At 43.9% G+C, this 21068-nt stretch overlaps 1 protein-coding gene across 1 annotated transcript in view; it reads right to left on the bottom strand.

Moving 5' to 3' along the window:
* The window catches only part of MTSS1 (MTSS I-BAR domain containing 1), a 169157-nt gene that overhangs the window by 24288 nt on the left and 123801 nt on the right, over positions 1–21068 (bottom strand). Inside the window, exons 4-8 of the mRNA XM_065398731.1 lie at positions 20614–20698; positions 19014–19105; positions 16711–16785; positions 9950–9961; positions 651–746 (exon numbers count right to left, since the gene is read on the bottom strand). Coding sequence (XP_065254803.1) covers positions 651–746; positions 9950–9961; positions 16711–16785; positions 19014–19105; positions 20614–20698 — 360 coding nt within the window. The remainder of the gene's footprint in view (positions 1–650; positions 747–9949; positions 9962–16710; positions 16786–19013; positions 19106–20613; positions 20699–21068) is intronic.

Below are 21068 nucleotides of genomic sequence, written 5' to 3'. Positions count from 1 at the left end.
TTGGAGTCCTCTGGGTTATCCAGGCCCCTTTCCTGAGGCCTCTGCTCTCTGGATTCTCAGGCTGTACCTCAAGAAGACATCCCCAACTGCTTCCCAAAGGAATCCTATCAGGAGCTCAGCTCCAGCTCAAAGAGCTCCCCAGTTGCTCCTCTCTACCTCCAGCTGCTCTGTCCTGCTGCTCCTGCCTCTCTCCCAGGAAGCTCTCCACCTCCCTCTTTTCATGTCCACTCCTCCCTGCCTTATAAAACCCAGGTACTTTCCTTTTTGATCAGCAACAGCCAGTTGGTCACATGTGCCTGTCTGCTGCCCAATTAACTGAAAGGAAAAATTAGTCAAAGGTGCCATCCCTTTCACCCCATGACATGCATTTTTAATTGAGTTTGAATTTCCATCCAAATACAGCTTGGCACAAATCACAAATAAACTAATCATCATGTAGAAAATACAGTGAGTTATTCATAATTTTCTAACATAATAAAAACGTACAAATTGAGACTGATCCATGTGCAGGCAGAGTGTGTAATCCAGAGAGAAAATTGTGCATTATTGCACAGCGTGAAAAACTCTCTGATGTTTTCCCAGTGGGCAATGCATCTGCCTCGACTGAAGCAACACAGTGCTAGCATGGACCCAGGGCACATACCACATACCTGTCGAGGAGGTGGATTCTAATCCCGTGAACCACCCAGGAGCCATGCTTGGAGACAGAGAACCGCTAGGTTGGGATGAAGCACATGACTCACACCCTGGGAGAGATGAGGAACGGTCAGAAGCTTGAGCGCCAGTTGGACACACAGGTGAAGCAGGTTAGGATATCAAGCTTGCCTTGGCCAGGTCAGTACTACGAAGATAACCCTGGCCTTGTCCTGCCTGATTTTGTTAATCACTCTTACAATTAGTGGTGTTGGAGGGAATGCATAGAACAGGCCCACTGTCCAAGGAAGGAGAAAGGTGTCTCCCAAAGAGAGGTGATCTAGGGCCTCCTCTTGAGGAAAGTAAGGGGCACTTTCTGTTGCTGGGTGTGGTGAAGAGATTCACTTGTGGAAGTCACAAACTCTGAAATATCCCATGAAGGGTTTGAGAGTCCAACTCCCATTTATAATCCTGGGAGAAGCACCTGCTGAGTACCAAGTCATTCAGTACCCATGAGGAGTGGGGATTCTGGCTCATCTAACGCTGACAAGTTCCTGGAGTAATGGAATTTCTGCAGTACCAAGTGGGTCATACTTACACAGCAGTTGACTTTGGTGGTACTGTTGGTTTGGAACATCTAGGTGCTGGCACCGAAGGTGTGTGCTTTGATTTTGTTGGTACCAAGAGAGTGGAGTGGGAAGGCCCCATTAGTAAGTAAAATATATAGTGCCGATCTGGAGGGGCATGGTACTGGGAACCTGCCAGTGCCATGTTTCTCTAAAGTGCTCTAGGATCTCCCTGCTCTGCCGGTACTGGAGGTACCATGGAGACGAAAGATTCTTCTGAATCAAAAGGTCGAGGCCTACAACACCACAGACCTACCAGGAGAGTTGCACTTCTTGGGAGCTGGCTCCTTGTGGTGGGAGGCTGAGCTCCTCTTCTTCAAGGCCTTCCCTGAGTCCTCCAAAATCTTCCCCTTCTTAGGCGAGACCTTAGCTGAAGTTAAAGGGGCACGGGATCTGTCTGGAGACAGATATATTTGGGAAGGGGGGGTGTCTCCTGATCTGATTCGGAAGTGGGTCGAAGAGAGCGCTTCCATCAGCAATTTCAGTTTGATCTCCCGATTCTTCCGAGCTCTAGATTTTAGTCAGGCAGAGTTACTCTTCTGGGAGCTATGGGACTCTCCCATTCAACAGATATACAGAGTGGCTGTCACTGATCAGGATAGCCTCCCCACAAGAGAGGCAACATTTGAAATCTGGTGTGCAAGGCATGCCCAGCCAGGCCAAATAAGCTCCCCAGAAAAAGTAGGGGAGGGAAAAAAAGGGAGGGGGGAAGAGGAAAAACTGAAACCCCTCACAATAATCTAACTAATTCTATACTAACAGCAACTAACACTAACTAGAAACACTAAACTAACTAAACAACTACAGAAAACACTGAGGCACACCTGAGGCAGACACGCTAAAGCCCCGTCTCAGGCCAAGGCGGTAGAGAAGGAACTGAGGTCAGTTCACCCACGTAGCCCTATGTATGCTCAGAGAGTGGAATGAAGTTGTATAGAGCACACGAGGGGTAAACGAACACTGCTAACAGAAAATCTCTGATCAAGGGCTCGAGAGGCACATGCACACCTGAAGTGGAGCACCCATAGGGCCACCACTCGAAAAAGCAGTGGCAGTTGCCAACTGCAGCACTCCCAGGCCTTCCCAGTGCGGGAATGGGGTCTGAACCCCAGGCGAAATGGCACACAGTGCTACCTCTAGGCTGCACTCCTGATACACTGCGGTACACGTTTTGAAAAACTCGGAGGTTATAATATTAGACTTCAGATCACCAGGCATGTCCCATCTATTGCCTTCATTAGCCTGACTCCACTGTGTTACTGCAGGAGCTGGATTTTACAATGTACTATGAGAATTAATGTATGATTTGATTTCATCTTGTCAGCCACCCTTTTTGAATAGCAGAAAGGAATGACAGACCAAAACAATCCTTATGACTAATTATGGTCATCCTTTTGTTTTAGAATAAGATATAAAGCTACGATGGTTTCCTATATGTATTACAAATTAGGAAGTAAGAGACAGAATTCTCTATTGTGTCTATGTTAAGTAGATTAAAGGAACATTGCAGGCCTGGGTCTCAATGTAAATTGTCTTGGTTATTGATTGTAAAACTTAGCAAGGTTTAATTTGCAATGCCTTTTTGCTCAATATAAAATACTACTGTTTGTATTCTCAATCTGTTTGTGTGAATGAGGAATGTATGCATCAGGAAAAGATAAGGTGTGAAGGCCATTGTTATAGCCAGAGTCAAGGAAGGAGGAGTGAAGAAACTTAAAGAACATCAAAGAATCATCAACGCGCATCCATAATGAAGGGCAGATTGACGACCCTGAGGTGAAGGCTGGCACCCCTATGGACAATTAATTAAATCGGAACAAAGGACAGGATAACCCTCTCGGAGGTGTATTGGAATGTTTACACCAATTAAGAAGTAACCGTGTCACAAAGTGACACAGCAAAATCCATAGGCTTCAACAGAGAAGAAAACCTATAAGAACAGGGTGCTTTGCCATAGGACTTTGGGTTCGTCTTGCCACACTCCAGGAGCATCGGATCGTGACCGATAGAACCCCGCTCCCCTCTGCGACCAATCTGGCTGGCCACTAGATTGATCCAGACTCTGGACTGGTAACTATAAACATCACTGCGGGTGTGTGTGTGTGTGTGTGTGTGTGTGTGTGTGTGTGTGTGTGTGTGTGTGTGTGTGTGTGTGTGTGTGTGTGTGTGTGTGTGTGTGTGTGTGTGTGTGTGTGTGTGTGTGTGTGTGTGTGTGTCTAAAAAGCATATGCTAACTGTGGTATTCTCAATAAATGCTGTGTATTTACCTTCCTCTATAAAGATCCCGTGTGCTTTGTATAAGCATAACATTACTCATGTGAAGAAGCTGTCAGCTCCGGCTGCTGTCAGAGATGAGAGGTGGCTAACTGTGCACATGCATCTGCACTGGCACTGAATTAACTTCAATCTACTGAGGCTTTCCCCCCTAAATTACCAGGGAAACCTCAACAGATTATTGCCTCCATGACCATTGAAAGTATTTTTCCTCATGGACACATGGTGCACCGCAATCAACAGGGAACATTAACAATGGATTAATCTCTTTATCATAGACAAGGCCTTAGGCTAACTATTCATAGAATAAAATTATTAAATTATAGAAAAAATTTCCAGAGAAGCTTCATCATTTAATACCGGATTATACATGGCAGTGAAAAACGTATTATGGGGGACACTCCTGCCCCAGCTAGGTATTGGATTGCATGACCTGACAGAATAGAAATTAAGAGACAGACAGAAAGGTCTGATTTGGAGTTCTCCCAATCAACAATGAGAGTGAAGATCATCAACATGGTAGTTCTCCAGAACACTAAGGTGCACGCTCAGAAAGGGACCAATCACTTGCTCGATTACCCCGAGGAGAGATTTCTTAAGGCAAAAGGCTTCTTATTGTCCATTCGCTCTTCTCTCAATCTTTATTTTTGCTAACAGGGAGCAGAGGTACTGGGTGAATGGTTGTGGCCTGACTCCACTCTGCTGGTAGCAAAAGCAGAAGCTTCAGACAGTTGTGGGACTAAGAGGTCGACACAGGCAGGTACACGTCTAATGAACTGTACAGAGAGCTCACCACAGCTGCTGGGTTGTATCTCATCGATATTAACAAGAATCCATGGTTACCCACAGGACAGTCTTAATATGCTACTTTCAGAGCAGCTGCTTCAGTCATGCATGATCAGTAGCATGGCATGCAAGAGCTTTCAAGGGCCAACATGCATTAAAACCACAGGTTTCACAGTAGTCTGTGAGAGCTGCAGCTGGATGTGCTCGTGAGCCTGAATCCTAAATAATCATCTATTAAAACAAAAGTTTAATGAAAGGACCATACTAAAAACTAATAATTCTAATTTCCAACTTGTTTTCATGACTGAGGTTTGTGGTACAACTTAAATAAAAGGTAGCTTCAACTGCAGAACTGAGGGAATTCTGCACCAAAAAATTAAAAATTCTGTGCACAATATTTTAAAATTCTGCAACATTCTGCAAATTTTATCTGTCAATAAATAAATGTGGAGGCTCCAGCATAGCAGTGGGGAACACAGGGCACTGGGTGCATGGAGACGGGAGATCACTCTGCAGCTCCAAACCCCCTCGGGACAGACTCGGCAGTGAGGCTGCACCCAAGCCTGACACAGTGCAAGGGCAGGGCCTGCCCTAGGAACACCCCAGGGCCCTACCCCTTTGCACCAGGTGAGCCAGGTATGGGCAGGCTCAGCCCAGCAGGATCTAAGCATAGAGGGGCTAAGTGTGGGGGATCAGGTGTGGGGTTAGAGGGTTCTGTGTGGGGCAACCTGGGTGTGGGTGGCTCAGTGGGGGCATCTGGATGCACAGAGGCTCACTGCAGGGTTCCGGGCGCAGGGACAATGGGACTCTGCAGTGGGGGCCAGGTGAAGGCGGTTGGGGCTCAGCAGGGATGCTCTGGTTGCGGGGGACTCGGTGGGGGGATCTGGGTGCCGCGGGAGTGGGGTTTGATGAGGTGGCGGTCTGGGTGCAGCTGGTTGGGGCTCAGTGGGATGGGGGTCTGGATGCAGGGGGCTTGTCGGAGTGTCCAGGTGCAAGGGGATGGGCTCTTCAGGGTGGGGGTTTGATGGGCCTGCTTAACAGAAGAGCCCCAGCTGCTGCTGCTGAAGGGACGCCGCATGCCAGGCACCTGCTTCCCCCCCACCCTCCCCGATTCCTCTATCCTCTTCTCTTCCCCCTTCCTGTCCCCACTGTCCTCTGCCCCATCCCCCTCACCTAAACTCCCATATTCCCTTGCCCTATCCCACCCCTGTTCCTTCCCCACTGTCTCTTCCCACCACCCCATCCCCCTTCTCTCATTTCCCTCACCCACCTTACCCTGCCACACCACAGGCACTCACTGTGGTACACAAACCAGGCACTAGGACCCAGGAGGCAGTGTGCTTCAGAGTCAGAGAGCAGAGCACCAGCCTCCTTCAGCCAGGCAGCTTTGTGCTCGCAGAAACAGGTGGGGCAGTGGTACATGACCCTGCGTGCCCCCCCACCTCGCCTCAGCTTGGGGGGAGTCAATGTCCCCCCCAAACGACACCCATGGGCATACCCAGTCCCTTCCCTCACGCGGCATCCCTTTGCTTCCCCATCATTTTCTGTGGGGATGCAAAGAAATCTACAAGAGGGACATGAATTCTGAGCATGTGCAGTGGAGCAGATACTCCTGGGGGAATTAAAATGCACCCACTATTTAGGTTTGGACACTAAAGGTATTGTTAGTGTAGACAAGATAGATACCACCATATATGTTGGTCCAATTAAAACTACTTTTCTTTCATTGCACACTTTTTGGGCTCACAGATTGCTTCCCCACTCCTTCCAGGTGTCTGCATTGAATTATTAATTTGGACTCTACACAAAATGACACAATTTACACTTCACATTTACAAGCTGAGCACATAAACAATAACATCAAAAAACAATTGCTGTAGCCACTCACCCCCTAGTCTTCTCCTATGGCAACTGTGTGCACTTTGACCTTCCAATATAATTAACTACTGTAAATACTGCACAGTGAATCAACAAACAAACAACTATGGTATAGTCCACGAACAAAAGAACCACGCAACTGTTTTCAGACTGGTGGGAAGAAACTATACAATAGTATCTGCAATTTGTCAGAATAGCCTGTTAAAAAATGGTTTCTGTTGGATTAATCCGACTATCTTCAAAAGAGGAAAAAAGCAAATGTGTTATATTGGCCTGCAAATAACCTTCTCCAAAATCTCTAAGGAATGCCTGAGGTACCTTATAGAACAGAATCCTTCAAAGCCCAGTAATTAGAAGCCCAACCCCATTCCTGCAAACATCAAGAAAAAACGGTTACCTATCTATAACCGTTGTTTTTTGAGAGGTGATGCAGATGTGTATTCTACTTATGTGTGCGTGCGCCCAGGGTACCGCAGCTGGAGAACTTTGCCTAGCAGTATCCATAGGAGCAGTGCTCATGTCCTGCAGCCCTACCCCCTCCTCTGGCCATATAAGGGTGGTCAGAGGACTGCAGGATTGCCTTCCCATAGTTTACATCTGATCTGGATGCAGCAGTATGGCATAGTGGCGTATAAAAGTAGGCACAGAGGACCAAGTGGCAGCCCTGCAAATGTCCAATATAGGAATGTCACTTAGAAATGCATTCAATGTTGCGTGGGTGCTTGTGGAATGAGCTCGCAGCACCCTTTGAGAAGGCGTAATCTGGGCTACTTTGTAGGCTGTCATGATACAGGAAGTTATTCACCCGGAGATCATCTGTGAAGAGACCGCTTGACCCTTTATTCAGTCTGCATATGAAACAGACAAATGAGATGAGGAATGCAAAGGTTTGGTCCTCTCTAGATAAAAAGCTAAAAATTTCTTGACATCCAATGTGTGAAGACATTGTTCCTCTGGTGTTGAATGTGGCTTAGGAAAGAATACTGGTAAATATATCGCTTGATTCAAGTGAAACTGGGTAATCACTTTGGATAAAAACTTAGGGTGCGGCCACAGGGTTATTTTGTCTTTAGAAAACTGTGCATAAGGGGTCTCTGCCATCAGAACCTACAACTCACCCAACCTCCTTGCAGATGTTAATGCCATAAAGAAAGCAGTTTTTGACACAGACGGGAGAAAAGAAGAAGTGTCCAGAGGCTCGAATGGAGGCCCCACAAGAGCTGCTGAGATAGTATTAAGGTCTCAAAAAGGAATCGGCTCTAAGTGGCAGGTGGAGACGAGCGACTCCTTTCAAGAACCTCGCTGACATGGGGTTTGAAAACACCAATCTTCCATCGATGGGCAGATGAAACGCCAAAATCGCTCCCATGTGCACTCTCAACGAACTAAGCACAAGACCAGAAGACTGAAGGTGTAACAGGTACTCCAAGATATCCTAGATACAAGCCAGCTTCAGATTAACTCCCTGGGCTAGCGACCATATCGAGAACCACTTCCACTTGACCAAAGAGGTGGCTCAGTGGAGGGCTTCCTACTATTGAGTAAGACTTGCTGGACAGCCACCGAACATTGTTCCTCCTCCTCTTCATGTAACCATGCAACATCCATGTTGAAACATGCAGGAAGTTGAGTGTGGGATGCAAAACCTGACCATGGTGGTGAATAAGGAGGTCAGAATGAAGAACAAGAGATATGGAAGGCCGAACTGATAATGCAAGGAGGCTGGAGAACCAACACCGTCTTGGCTACCCTGGAGCAATGAGAATGAGCTTGACACAGTCCAATTTCAGCTTGAGAATGACCTACAGGATGACTGGAATTGGAGGAAAGGCATACAGGAGTGCTGATTTGCAGCTCAGGCGAAAAGCATTGGTCAAGGAGCCTGGACTGAGACCCCCACAAGAGCAAAACAGCAGGTGAACAGGCAGATTGTTGGGCTGCTCCGAAGTGCAAAAGTAGACTGCAGGGCACTGGGGTTCAGAGACCATTTATGATTAAAGGAGAAATTCCTGCTGGAGTGATCCACCAGATGATTCTGGATCCCAGTAAGTGATCGGCCACGGGGGGTAATGTTTTTCCCAGTGCAAAACTGTCAGAGCCTGATCACCTCCTGACACGCCACGCTGGAGTTTGCTTCCTCCTGTCTGTTCACGTCATACACTGTGGTGGCATTGTTGGTAAGAATGTGCAATGCCGAGTCCCTGATGTGATCTCGAAGGGCCTGACAGTCATTGTAGATGGCACAAAGCTCCAGGACATAGATATGCAGAGAAGCTTCCTGTTCTGACTATAGGCCTTGAACTTTCAGCTTCCCCCCCTCGCGTTCCCCAACCTATTAAGAAAGCATCGATGACAATCGTCCTGGTCGGTGGGGACTGAGTGAAAGGAAAGCCCTGGAACACGTTGCCCTGAACCATCCACCATTGTAAGGAGTCTAGGATCGATGGAGGAAGTCGGACCAGTCTGCCCAAGGGATGACGGCTCAGATGATAGACCAACTTCAGCCACATCTGGAAAGGACACAGGTGCAGCCTGGCATACTGATCTACCTGTGTGCATGCAGGCATATGGCCTAGCAACCTCAGAGGTACTCAGGCTGTGGTTGAGGATTGAGACTGCAGCTCTAGACATAGGTGGTGATCACTGAGAATTGCTTGGTTGGCAGAAAAGCTCTCTAACTCATCATCTATCGGGGCCCCACTGAGCATAATTCTTTGAGTTCGAACCAATGTTGACTTCCACTGTTTAGGATGAGACCTAGGAGGCATGGTATGATTTATGTGATGTGGACAGGACAGAGGATTTCCTCTCTGGACTTGACCCTCAGTAAACAGTTGTCCAAATACAGGAAGACATGAATATCCCTCTTACACCGTCTTCCACTTGTGTTCCCCTTGTTATACACAGCTTATTGCTACTGCTGACTTCGGAAACTAATTCCAAATCCAACTCCCACTGAAATCAAAGGGAGTCTTTTTAGTGACTACAAGACAACGTTGGATCAGTCCCTAATGCTGCAAAAATGTTTAGTTGTCCCTATAGGGCCAGCTCTAAGTAATGCAAACTTATGGATTTAGATAAGCCCAGGAAAAATGCAAAGTACAATTTCAAAAAGGAGAAAAATACTAAAAGACTAAGCAAGACAACCATTTTCAATTTCCAATATCATGGTTGAAGATAACCCTCTGATTCAATAGATTTAAGACTTAGTCAAGCAGCAAAGAAGAAGAATCCAATTTCCACCCCTTTGAAAGATCAATATAATTTGTTATTAATCAATCATAAAAGTGCATGCAATGTGTTTAAAAGGGATTCAGATAACAGGTTTACAAAAAACACAACACGAAGGATTTTACGCTCTAGACTTTAAAAATTACACTGGCAATAAGAAAAAATAATTATTTGGGCATCACCCTGACGACAGATTGTGTGTTTAATGTAACTTCTCTCACAAGCATGGCATGATTTAACCAGTGCATATTAATCCCTGTCTAAAATAAACCTACAATTTAGCTACTACAAAAGAGATTTTTTTTCCCTTTTACAGTGTTCCAACTAGATGCAAAGAAAATGAAAATTAAAAGAATGGTTGTGGAGTTTCAAGATCATTGAGAATAGGTAGTATTTTGATTTTATTATTTTAATTAGAAATTAAAGTCTAGGCAGCTAGTGGAGACTAGACAACCATGAAGAGGCCACAGAAAGGACTACAACCAACCAGCCACCAGGGATACAGCATGGCACAGACTTACCCAGAGCCTCAGCTGGCGGGAAGGTGCACATGATGAGAAATTGCAGGATGCAAAATTGATACAAAAAGGAAAATAAAAAAGAAGTCAAACTGGTATTCCAGCATTCCTAGTGTTTATACATCAATATCAGCTCCAGGATAAGAGAGTGAGTCACTTCAGATTACACTACTTTCACTTCTTCATGTGCTGGTATCAAGGAAAAACTGCTAGCGTTGATTTACAACAGTTCATCAATAAACAAACCTCCCATTACATGCCCAGCAGTTATATTTTAAAGGGAGTTTAACTTTAACCCCATTTAGTAATTTTTAAAATCAACATTGTTTAACTTACAGCAAGAACACAGTAGCTGATCCTTAAAGAAATTCTCAGATTCATTAAGTTAATAAACAAGAATGAAGTAAATGTTCTTTTGTCTAACTTTCCCTGTCCCTCTATTTAAAGCAACAGTGATACATATAACAGTAGTTCAAGTCCTTGCAATGCTGACATACTGCACTGATTGCTGCAGCATGCTCCAGGATACTTTCTGCTGCAGTTTTATAAGCTAAAGGTTGATGCAGTAAAAAATAATGCCAGAAGGCTGCTACTGCGAAGGGGAAACAATCCCTCTGCAAGTTGGGACTTTAAACATGATAAAAGGAAGGAGTATCAAAACAAGATTTCTGGTCAATGATTTCCCTAACACCTTTATTTTCATTTTGTCCCCAGCAGAGGGGGAGGGATAGCTCAGTGGTTTGAGCATTGGCCTGCTAAACCCAGGGTTGTGAGTTCAATCCTTGAGGGGGCCACTTAGGGATCTGGGGCAAAATCAGTACTTGGTCCTGCTAGTGAAGGCAGGGGGCTGGACTCCATGACCTTTCAAGGTCCCTTCCAGTTCTAGGAGATAGGATATCTCCATTAATTAATTAATAATTAATTAAACAGAGCTTACATGATAGAGGTGTGAGAAATAACATGTTCCTAGGTGTCTTGTTTACACTAAAAGTTTCTAAAAGTTGTTACCTCCAGTTTAGCAATAATCACTGTTCCAAGCCTGGTTGTACTGCAGTCAGCTCTATCTACATTCCCACTGCTGGAGCCATAGGCGCCGACTCTGTGGGTGCTCCGGGGCTGGAGCACCCACAGGGAAAAATTAGCGGGTGCTTAGCACCCACCAGCAGCCATACTCCCCCCACCTCCTCCTCCTCCCCCGAGCACACCGTGTCACTGCTCCTCCGCCTACCTCCCAGCGCTTCCTGCCCAGCTGCTGCCAAACAGCTGTTTGGTGGCGCTTTGGACTTTCCGGCAGGGAGGGGGAGGAGGCGGAGAAGAGATGGGGCAGGGGCCGGGACTTGGGGGAAGGGGTGGAATGGGGGCGGGGCAGGGGCGGGGCGGGGCAGGGGCGGGGCAGGGAGAGGGCGGGGTCGAGCACCCATCGGGCAAAGGGGAAGTCGGTGCCTATGGCTGGAGCTCCATGCACTGTGGTAGCACATGTGCTTACTTTAAGGGGGAAAATCCTAGTGTAGACACATTCTAAAACTGGACCTGATCAGAGGTCCTTTACCTGCACGCAACTCCAGTGAGAGTTGATGAGAGCTTTCCGTACTAAGGACTGCAAAATTGAGCTAAGAGATTTTAAACAAAATGCTAATCTATTTAAGTATTTATATGGCTGCCATCACTATAATATTGGCATGCAATTATTTATTTTCTCCCTCAGAAAAGGTGCCAGGTACACAATCATCCTTAATATTCTACAGCTGTGATAAAAATTCAGAAATTAAAATGTCAAAATCAACTGACAAAAGGAATCCTAAAAATGGGAGCATTTTATCTTGTCTAACAAAAAAAAAGAGAATTTAAAGAGCTTCTAAAGCTACTTAATAAAAAGCAAATCTCATATATATATATACATATATATATATACATATATATACACACACACACACACACACACACACACACACACACACACACACAAATTCTGAAGAGCAAGTTCTCAAGAACTGCTGAGTAACTCAAAAGTACCGAGAATCGTTATCTAAAGTAAATACATTAGATTTGCTTTACCATTAGCCCTACATGTCATGAACTTAGACACTGGGATGAGAAATGTCCCCATTCAGATATATTAAGTGCAAGTAGTGCTCTAAAGGGACTTTATTGCGTAGTTTAGATCCAAAATGCAGGTTTTGTATAAGTTTTATAAAATTTATTGGGAGGGGGGAGAAGGGATTTTTGACTATTAATTGCTTCCGCTCCCCAAAAAGATTTATCTATCTGAAAATGCTTCAGATTTAATCATTTTCCCTTGCAGTGTTTGCAGCCGTTGGACTAACACAATGCTCCACAAAGACCCTGAAAGCAAAACCTACCAAACACAAATTAAGCAATAGTGAAATCTGAATAGTCTAGCTAGATGTAATTAGATTTTATATTTTTTTCAATTATAACCTATGAGGTTATTCATGATTTTAGTTAATTTTTTTTTTTTTAAAAATGATTTTTAGTTAAAATGTGCCTAACAAAGTTAACTCACCCCTGCCCCCCTCCCCCGAAATGTTTACACCTACAAAAATAGCTACGCCAATTTACGCCAGCTGGGGACCTGGTCCCAATTGATCACAACACTTGAAGTATACACCTCATTTTAAGCACATGCTTACATGCTTTACTGAATCAGTTCTTATGCACACGGAGTACACAAAAGTGGGAAGGACTGATTTTTTTGGTGCCAAAGAGATCAGTGTGAAAAAAGAGAGCAATTTAAAGATGGAACATGTAATTACATCCATTGGAAACAAACAAAAATAAATGAAAAATGTAGATCAATTAAAACATATGCTTTTCCTATAGTCTTAATAAGTTTGTCATAAAGCAGCCACAAGAAACGACTGCAATGTACAAAAACAAAAAGATTCCCAAGAAAGTTGTAAAATCTCCATTTCCCTTTCCATAAAAGTCCTACCATTTTGCCAAATACCTTTTTGCAAACTCGGAAAAAGCAATCCTAAAATCATTCATTTAGTTTAGCGTTCTAGTGCTTCCCATTCATCTTAAAAGGAAACACATTTATCCCAATTAACACCACTGATTCCATAGGTATAATTTCTAATTACTGATCTCAAGAAAGTCCAAAGTTGAGTTTCCACATAGTCACATGGGATTGGAATATAGTCTACACAAAACAAAAAAAGATGGCCCAAATACATTTAACCCTCTTTGAATTCTAAGTGACGGGGATGAAGGATGCATTGAGTTGAGGAGGAAGATTATACTCAAATCTCTGGATCCAATGCTACCCATATAGTTTGTATCCAAAGCCAAGAGGGGGTCTACTTTCCAATTCAGTTGTGGCAGAAATCTTGCTATGCAAAGCTAGCAAAATTCTGGCACCAAATCTTACCTTAAATTTAATCTAGATCCAGATCTCAGCACTGCCCCATTGACCCATCTTGGATCATAAGGTTTGTTAAAATATATTTGAGGAGTGGAAGGTGAAAGATTATCTTATTTGTTGTTTTATAGTTCTCAAAAGTGTGCTAGGAACATCACAGAAAACAAAAGGGATAAATTCCTGCTTGGAAAGGGCTCAATTTTAATGAGGGATGTAACAGACAAATGAGTTTATGACTAACAGGAAGTGGGAGGGGGGAAGAAACAGGTGATAGACACACTGGTATGAGTACATGGATACTCATTTGAAACTTACATGTGTCATGATGTCAAGATTTTTGGATTTTAAAGTTCATACACTTACTTGTTAGTTCCCCGGCCCTCTAGAGATTGTGGTTCAAATCCTGCTTCTATCTAGAATGGAATTAGCTTAGTGTTGTCAACGTAGTGCCTGGTAGAAGCTTTGACAATTACCAAGCCCTACTTCAGTTTGTCACTACTAGAAGTTTCTGCTTATAAGACACTGCAGATTGATAGCAAGAATAATGCAGTCAGGACTGAGGCATAGTAAGCAGATATTTAGAAGGAAGCATAAAAACAGTTTTGCCTTCATGATGCCTGCTTTTAGCTAGACACAGATTTTATTTTAAGGACAATGTCTTGATGCTTCAAGTCTGGGGATCGGAAAGCAGGGGATAGGGAGAAGAGAAAGCACCTGATACTTATTTTCTTCTACACTTCATTGTTTTTTCAAATGTTAGAGGAAGTAGCTAGTCTCCTCTCCATTGTGTGTGTGATCCACTGGGCTGACAGACTCAGGAATTCATTTTTTTCACTTCTACATAAGCTTTAGCTTGTAGCTAGGTAGCTGTGTATCCATACTCAAGGTAGAGAGAGAAGGCACAAAGGTTTCCTAAGAAACATGGTGGACCCTGATTTCACTGTGTATTGGATTGGCTATTTGGCTGGCTTCCTTTGCTCTTCTAATTTCCAACCTCCCTCGCTGCTCCCTTTGCCATTAATTTTGTCCTCAATTCCTACCTTAAAGAAACTTTGGATTCTTCAAGACAGAGACGACTCAGGGAGCTGAAGTGTCCCAAGAATGCATTGCACACCAGCATGGGCGATTCAGTAAGGAGTCTGACAGCACATCCCAAGGTGCCAACATTTAGAAAGGGTGACTGGATTTTTAAACCAGTACCTATTCACAGTATTACCACCATGGAAACTGTGTCACGATGGAGACACTAACGCAAATGGCCTTTTACTTTTCCCCTTTTAATCCTTTCACAAAATAAAATAAAAGACACCACATTGAGCTGAGCTTCTCTTAGCCAGCTCTGGTTCCTTTAAAAAAAATAAATAAAAATAAAGGCAACACGCTCCACTGCACACCCTCCTGTACATGGAGACAGGATAAGAGAACACACACATTAGTCACCTTGCTTAATGCATTTCTGGAAGATGCTCAGATACTATGGTGATGAGCCTGGTATAAGAAACTAGATAGGACAGCACTGAACATATCTCCATGCTCCAGCAGAGAAGGCATTAAGTGTTCCTTCTCTCCAGGGAATCTCTGCACCACTGAGTGTGCCGGCTGGCCTGGGAGACAGCAAGGGATAACCCGCTAGGGGATAACCTCTGAGACAAAACTCATGTAAAGATGGTTCCATGGTCCCACTCTGGACACGTTCTCTGTAACTCTCCATCTGAAGGATGCCATGCACTGCAGGGTTGCTCATGGTATCCAATGAAGAAGAAAGGGGGACTGCAGGTGGTTGGGAGGGGAATAGCATACACTAGTTCGATAAAATTAAGACTGAAATCAGCCAATTTTTCAAACAAGGAGTAAACAAAGCTAAGAACCTAAACTGAGGTTATGATTTGATATTGGATTCTTCCCCAGAAGCAGGGGGAGGGATAGCTCAGTGGTTTGAGCGTTGGCCTGCTAAACCCAGGGTTGTGAGTTCAATCCTTGAGGGGGCCATTTGGGGATTTAGTTGGGGATTGATCCTGCTTTGAGCAGGGGGTTGGACTAGATGATCTCCTGAGGTCCCTTCCAACCCTAATAATCTATGATTCTATGATTCTATCTATGAACTCCTGATACCGGCAAAGACTGCTGGCCCCACTGTGCTAATCCCCTATTTTGCAGTCTTTTGCTATTTTTTTTCCTTCCCCTCCATTCTTCCTTTAAATAGCTAGAAAAGCTTCAAGAGCTATTTATTTACTATGAAATAATTTAGTCATATGATCATCCATTAGAATACTTGTTCATAAACTCTGCTAACTCAGTGGTCAGAAAGGGAAGTTAGGGATGCCTTGGATAAAACATGAATTCATCTGAATCTCTGAGATGTAGAAAGTTAAGGAAACTCCACATCCCACCACTCACTTGGCTTGGCTCTACACTTCCAGGTTTCAGCCAGCATGGGAAGCATAAGTTCCAACAGGGGACCTGTCCAAAGCGTATTTCCGACCCAGCTGATATCAGAGAGCACAGGTCCAGGAAGTAAGGAGAGCCTGGTCCTGCAAGGTTTCCAGTCCAGTTTTGCAAGCGTACGGAGGCGGTAGTAAGAATCTGAAACTTAGGGGCTGGTGAGGTTTGGGCATCACTCAGCAGAGCTTGGAACCTCACTTTGCAGTGTTACCACCATAGCTCTCTGACTTCAAGAAGGTGCGAATTTAAAATAAAGCACTGACAAGTCACCAATGGGGAACAAACCACTGTGAAAACCCACAGATTCTGCTACTAAACATTGTATCACTGGATGAGAGAAAGAGCTTGGGAATTTTGTTGGGGAGGAGGAGGAGGAAACTATTGTACTGCCTTTCTTTACCTCATCTTCTGGCTTTTTACTATTGCTAAGTGCACTCTCTGACAGCGACCTATACCAGCTTCCTACAGCTGTCATTTTATGAATCTTGTAACAAACAATGGGAAGTTTAGGAGATTATAGGTTGTAAAAGATGGGGGTGGAAAAGGGGGAACAGCATAATTTCCTGCTAGAACTACTACAGAGCATTTGCATAATGGCTTTTCTATACTATTCCAAAGCTTCCAGGAAATTTTGCATGTATAACACAGCACAAGTCATACAACATTATCAGTTTCTTAACATGAAAAAAACCACAAAAATATTCCATTGTAAAAACTCTCTCTGCTGATCAATTTTGTATATAGAGATTTTTCACACTCTTAAGGCATTTTAAAACAGACAGTAGCGTTTATGCTTTCTACTAGAACACCATGACAGGTACACATTAGATGTGACACTATATGGAATGATGGTTTCCACAGAACATCCTATAGCTAGGCAATTTTTGCCAATGAATCCTTCACAAAAGTATCTCAATGATAAAAGTATGGAGAAAGTTACCTTTCTTTGCTTTCTTCTGCAGTTTCAGCGTGTCTGACGACTTCTTTTTTATCTCTTGGCGGGCTTTTTTGTACTCTAAAAAACACAGTCTGTATATCAACACATTTGATACTTGGTTCAGTCTTTGGTTTTACAAAAAAGACTGTGTTTTAAGACACTATAAATGTTCCCTAGACTAGAAATTTTAGCACAGCACACAGGGATATTCACTTTTAATCAGAGCAGCTTAAAAAACAGATTGACATTTTGTAGTGTCTGTAGCTTTGGTTTTGGGTGAAACAGTGCTCACAGGGTACACCTACACACACAGCACTGAATCCGAGAGCCTGGGTCAGCTGATTCAGGCTCGTGGAGCTTGTGCGGTGGGGCTAAAAATCGCAGTGGAGACATTCGGGCTTGGGCTGGCTCCCGGGCTTTCAGACACTTCCCCCTGGCAGAGTCTCAGAGCCCAGGCTCTAGCCTGAGCCCAAATGTCTACACTGGAATTTTATAGCCCGACCATCTGCACCCCATCAGCCTGAGTCAGCTAACGCGAGCCAACCGCTCCTGTGCCATGTAGTGTACCGCAGTGTACACGTACTCCCAATGGCCTTTTTTCCAAATACACTAGGTCTTTACAGAAATATCAGTGAACACAAAATGAGAGAACTAGCTTGATTCATGACTTATCCACTAATAGCAATGGAACACAGGAGGATTTTGACAGGCCTCTCAGAACATGTGTGTTCAAAAATTAGTATCCACTAACTGTAAAATAGAACACACTATATTTACTATCCCCTTTGAAAGTCAGGGAAGGGATGACATATCTAGAGCTAGGCAAAACTTTTTGGCTGAAACTCTTTTTGCAAAAAAAAATGTAAAAGAAAATGCAGATTCTGGTTGACCGACACATTTCGTGAATGTGTGTCCATTTCGGAAAATTGTTTTGGTCCCAGGTATGAAATCTCTCATCTGTTTTAACAGCAATACCACCTTGCTCTTATATACTATTTTCCATCAGTAGATCTCAAAGGGGTTTATAGTGGAGGTCGGTATCATAATCCCAATTGTACAGATGGAAAAACTGAGGCATAGAAAAGGAAGTGACTTGCCCAACATCACCCAGCAGGACAGTGGCATGGCCAGCAATTGAACCCAGGTCTCCTGCGTCCCATTCCAGTGCTCTATCCACTTGGCTGCACTGAGCCCCAACCTCCACTCTTCAGAGAGCCCCACATTTAGAAGCCTAGCTGATCCCTCCTGCCCACTGCTTTTCTCTGCTTAAATCTCCCCCAGGCACCTCTGTAGTTGCAAGGGTGAAGGATAGGATGGAAATTCTTTCAGAGACTGTTGATGCTTCTATTAGGCCACAACATCAACTGGGTGCTAAGAGGCACTTCCTCCCACAGGGACCACTGTGCAGCCTCCACAGGAGTCTCAACTGCTCAGTCCAACAAGCCCGGGTCACTGCACAGCCACGCAGGAGACCCTGATCTGAATGCTCAGAGCATTATTAGATCAGCAAGCATGATTTTGCTTTGTTCACGCAGACCCAAGGAAATTCAAGTTCAAATGGCTGTGTCGGAGGTCAACCGCCCCCAATGCAACGCCTCGTATGTCTGAAATTGTTTCCTGGCAACAGCCATGGCTCCAGCTGTGTGCAACTATCCCTCTCTCCCCACATTGTGCATTCTACGGGAGAGATCACCCCACCACGGAACAGCACTGCCACTCTCGCTCTGCTGAGTGGGAAGTTGGCTTCTCCTGCCCTCTAACAGATGGTTTTCCAAGTTCTCTTTGAATATTTCTCTCTTATATCCTATTGGATATAAACCAAAAAAACCCTGAATGCTTTACAAGACTACACGATATCTGGAGGGTGGTCTGGCTGAGACTTGCCTTAACCTTACAGGTAGTCTGCAAATCCCAGGGCTGTCGAGTGGTGGGTGCCATACCCCCAGCAGAGTGCATGACAAGACATCACGCAGCAAGTGATTGCTGAGAAAAACACCATGCCAGACTTAAATTTACAAGAGAAGATTCACCTAGGTTTAGTAATATGCTGAAAACAGCTCATTACAGAGTTCATTTAGACCCTTCAGCACCTATCTTCAAAATTAAGCCTGTAAAGCTTGAAGAATTAGCTAACTATATTTGCTAAGTAGTTTTTTCAAAAACTAATGAGGAAAATTAGTATAGATCTTAAGCAGGTGTAATATGGTTTCCCCAATACCCAGTAAAAGGGGAAGTGCCGTGTTAGGAAGAAATCTTGTATTACAACCTTGTCCTATTATACTACAGTGTTCTTCCTCTATAACTACCTTTTGCATGGTCTTTATCCAGTTGATTGGCCACTTTCTTCCACTCTTCCATCTGTTCTTGAAGTGGGTTTATCAGACAGTCAATTAAAGCACTAATTTTGTTGAAAAAACACAAAGAGCAATCAAATCCTGCAGATGCCCTTATTTCTATATCCAGAGCCAAGGTCAATATTGGAGTATTTTACTCTGCTGCAACAGTTAATAGTGCCATGGAATGCAAATATCTAAACCTGAAAGTGTTTAAGTGCCTGCTATAGAATCAGGTGGTTAAATAGTTGTTACAACGTGACCCAAATTTCTCTGGTTGGATGAAAGCCAAAGATGAGACACTCAAAAAACACACATAACAGGACAACAAGAATTAGTGTGTAGAAGTTCAGGGGCAGTGTGGAATAGAATATAAACCAGAAGAGTGACCTGAAACAGGGACAATGTAAACAATTAGATTTTTCATTTGTCACATGCTTGCAGAAGTCAGTGTTTGCAGAATGCTCTAGATTGATGTCCTGAAGACTAATGGCTTCTATTTATCCAAAAAGATTGTACAAATATGTAATGCACACGCAGAGCACAAACAGCAGCAGTGTAAGCTTCTATATTCTGCCCCATCCATGTGCCCCAATCCTCATCAGTGGGGACCATGGTGCTAGGGTAATTCAGTTTCTATGCCCACTAAATTCCTGGCATCTCTGCTGAGAATGCTAAATAGGAGTTTCAATTGTGGTTGTGGATTCTGTGATATGGCATTGGGAACTGTCCATTAGGGAACTGGATTGAGACCAAACTCATTTAAAATAAGCTACTGACCAGCCAATTTTTGGTCACAGCTGACATGAACTGAATTCAAACCAGTAATTGAGAGATGACAGGACTACCCCCTTTTACCAAGCTTCAGTCCCTCAAATTTACCCCATTTAAAAAAATGTATCTAGGTCAAAGAAATGGCAAGTCACAGTTTCCTCTTACCACTGTCAGAGTATGCATTTTACTTCTATGATAAAAGGTGTTGAAGTAAGCATATTGTCAGCTTTCTTCCTAACACACAACAAGATTGCGTTATCCTCCCCCACCTCACTATTTTTACGTTCTGTAGAAATCTACTGAAATGGGGTGCAGTGGAGGAGTTCTTCAGTTCATGTCAGTTTGCTCCCAAACTTTCTTGGCTGCAAGTTATTCGGATTCCCATGCATTTGAGAAAACGGGGTGAAGTACTTGCATTTACTTTAACTCAGTGACAACACAGAAATTCTAAGCCCGGTCCCCAACACCATGAATTGACTGCTCACTGCTGAGCTACAGTAACTTTGATGATAGGAATTTCCAGCATTTAAAGCAGCTTGAGCTGGCAAGTCCAATTCTCAGAATGAGCAGCTAAATCCCTGTTCCTCTCTACTTCTATGAAGTCCAATTTGTTGGGGGAGAGAAAAGAAAGCCTGTTCTTACTGACTTTAAGTCAGAGGTCAGCTGGAAGCCAACACTGGTAAACAGCGTAACGTGCTCCTGAATGAAAGGGGCTGTGTAACAATTATGTTTTGACTGTAGTCCAGTAGCCAGTGAAGAGTGATTCCCAAGCTTTGGGCCAGGCTGTGTAACTGCTCACCTTGAAAACTGCCTGAGTTTGGACTCTATACTTCTGTGTCTCATGCACATTCTCGTCAGGGCAGACCCAATTTCTCTGGTACCACCTGAAAACGAAATACAAAAGAGTTAAGGGACAGGGATCTCTCGGATGTGAAACTCTCACTGTGATGTAGAGGGAAGCTGAATTAAATATCACATTGTAAAATTAAGTCCCTAGTGTACTATTAACACAGCAGAACTACTAAACAATATTTGACATTTAGGAAAAGAGATTTATTGCTGATCACCAGAAGCCCAGAACTGGATTAACAAGAGGACAAAATAGTTTTCTCTCTAGAGGCCTTAGCATGCCAAGAATGTGTAGAGGATCAAAATACTCTCAACATTTTACTTGGAAGGGATCCAAAAGGAACACAAGAGCTGGGAGATCAGAGCTGGGTGTGTAGGAGGAAGAAGCAGGGTAAAGAGAGGAGA

The sequence above is a fragment of the Emys orbicularis genome, chromosome 2 (genome assembly GCF_028017835.1).
Source record: "Emys orbicularis isolate rEmyOrb1 chromosome 2, rEmyOrb1.hap1, whole genome shotgun sequence".
In the NCBI taxonomy this organism is placed as follows: domain Eukaryota; kingdom Metazoa; phylum Chordata; order Testudines; family Emydidae; genus Emys; species Emys orbicularis.
This window is presented reverse-complemented; position numbering and strand designations above follow the sequence as displayed.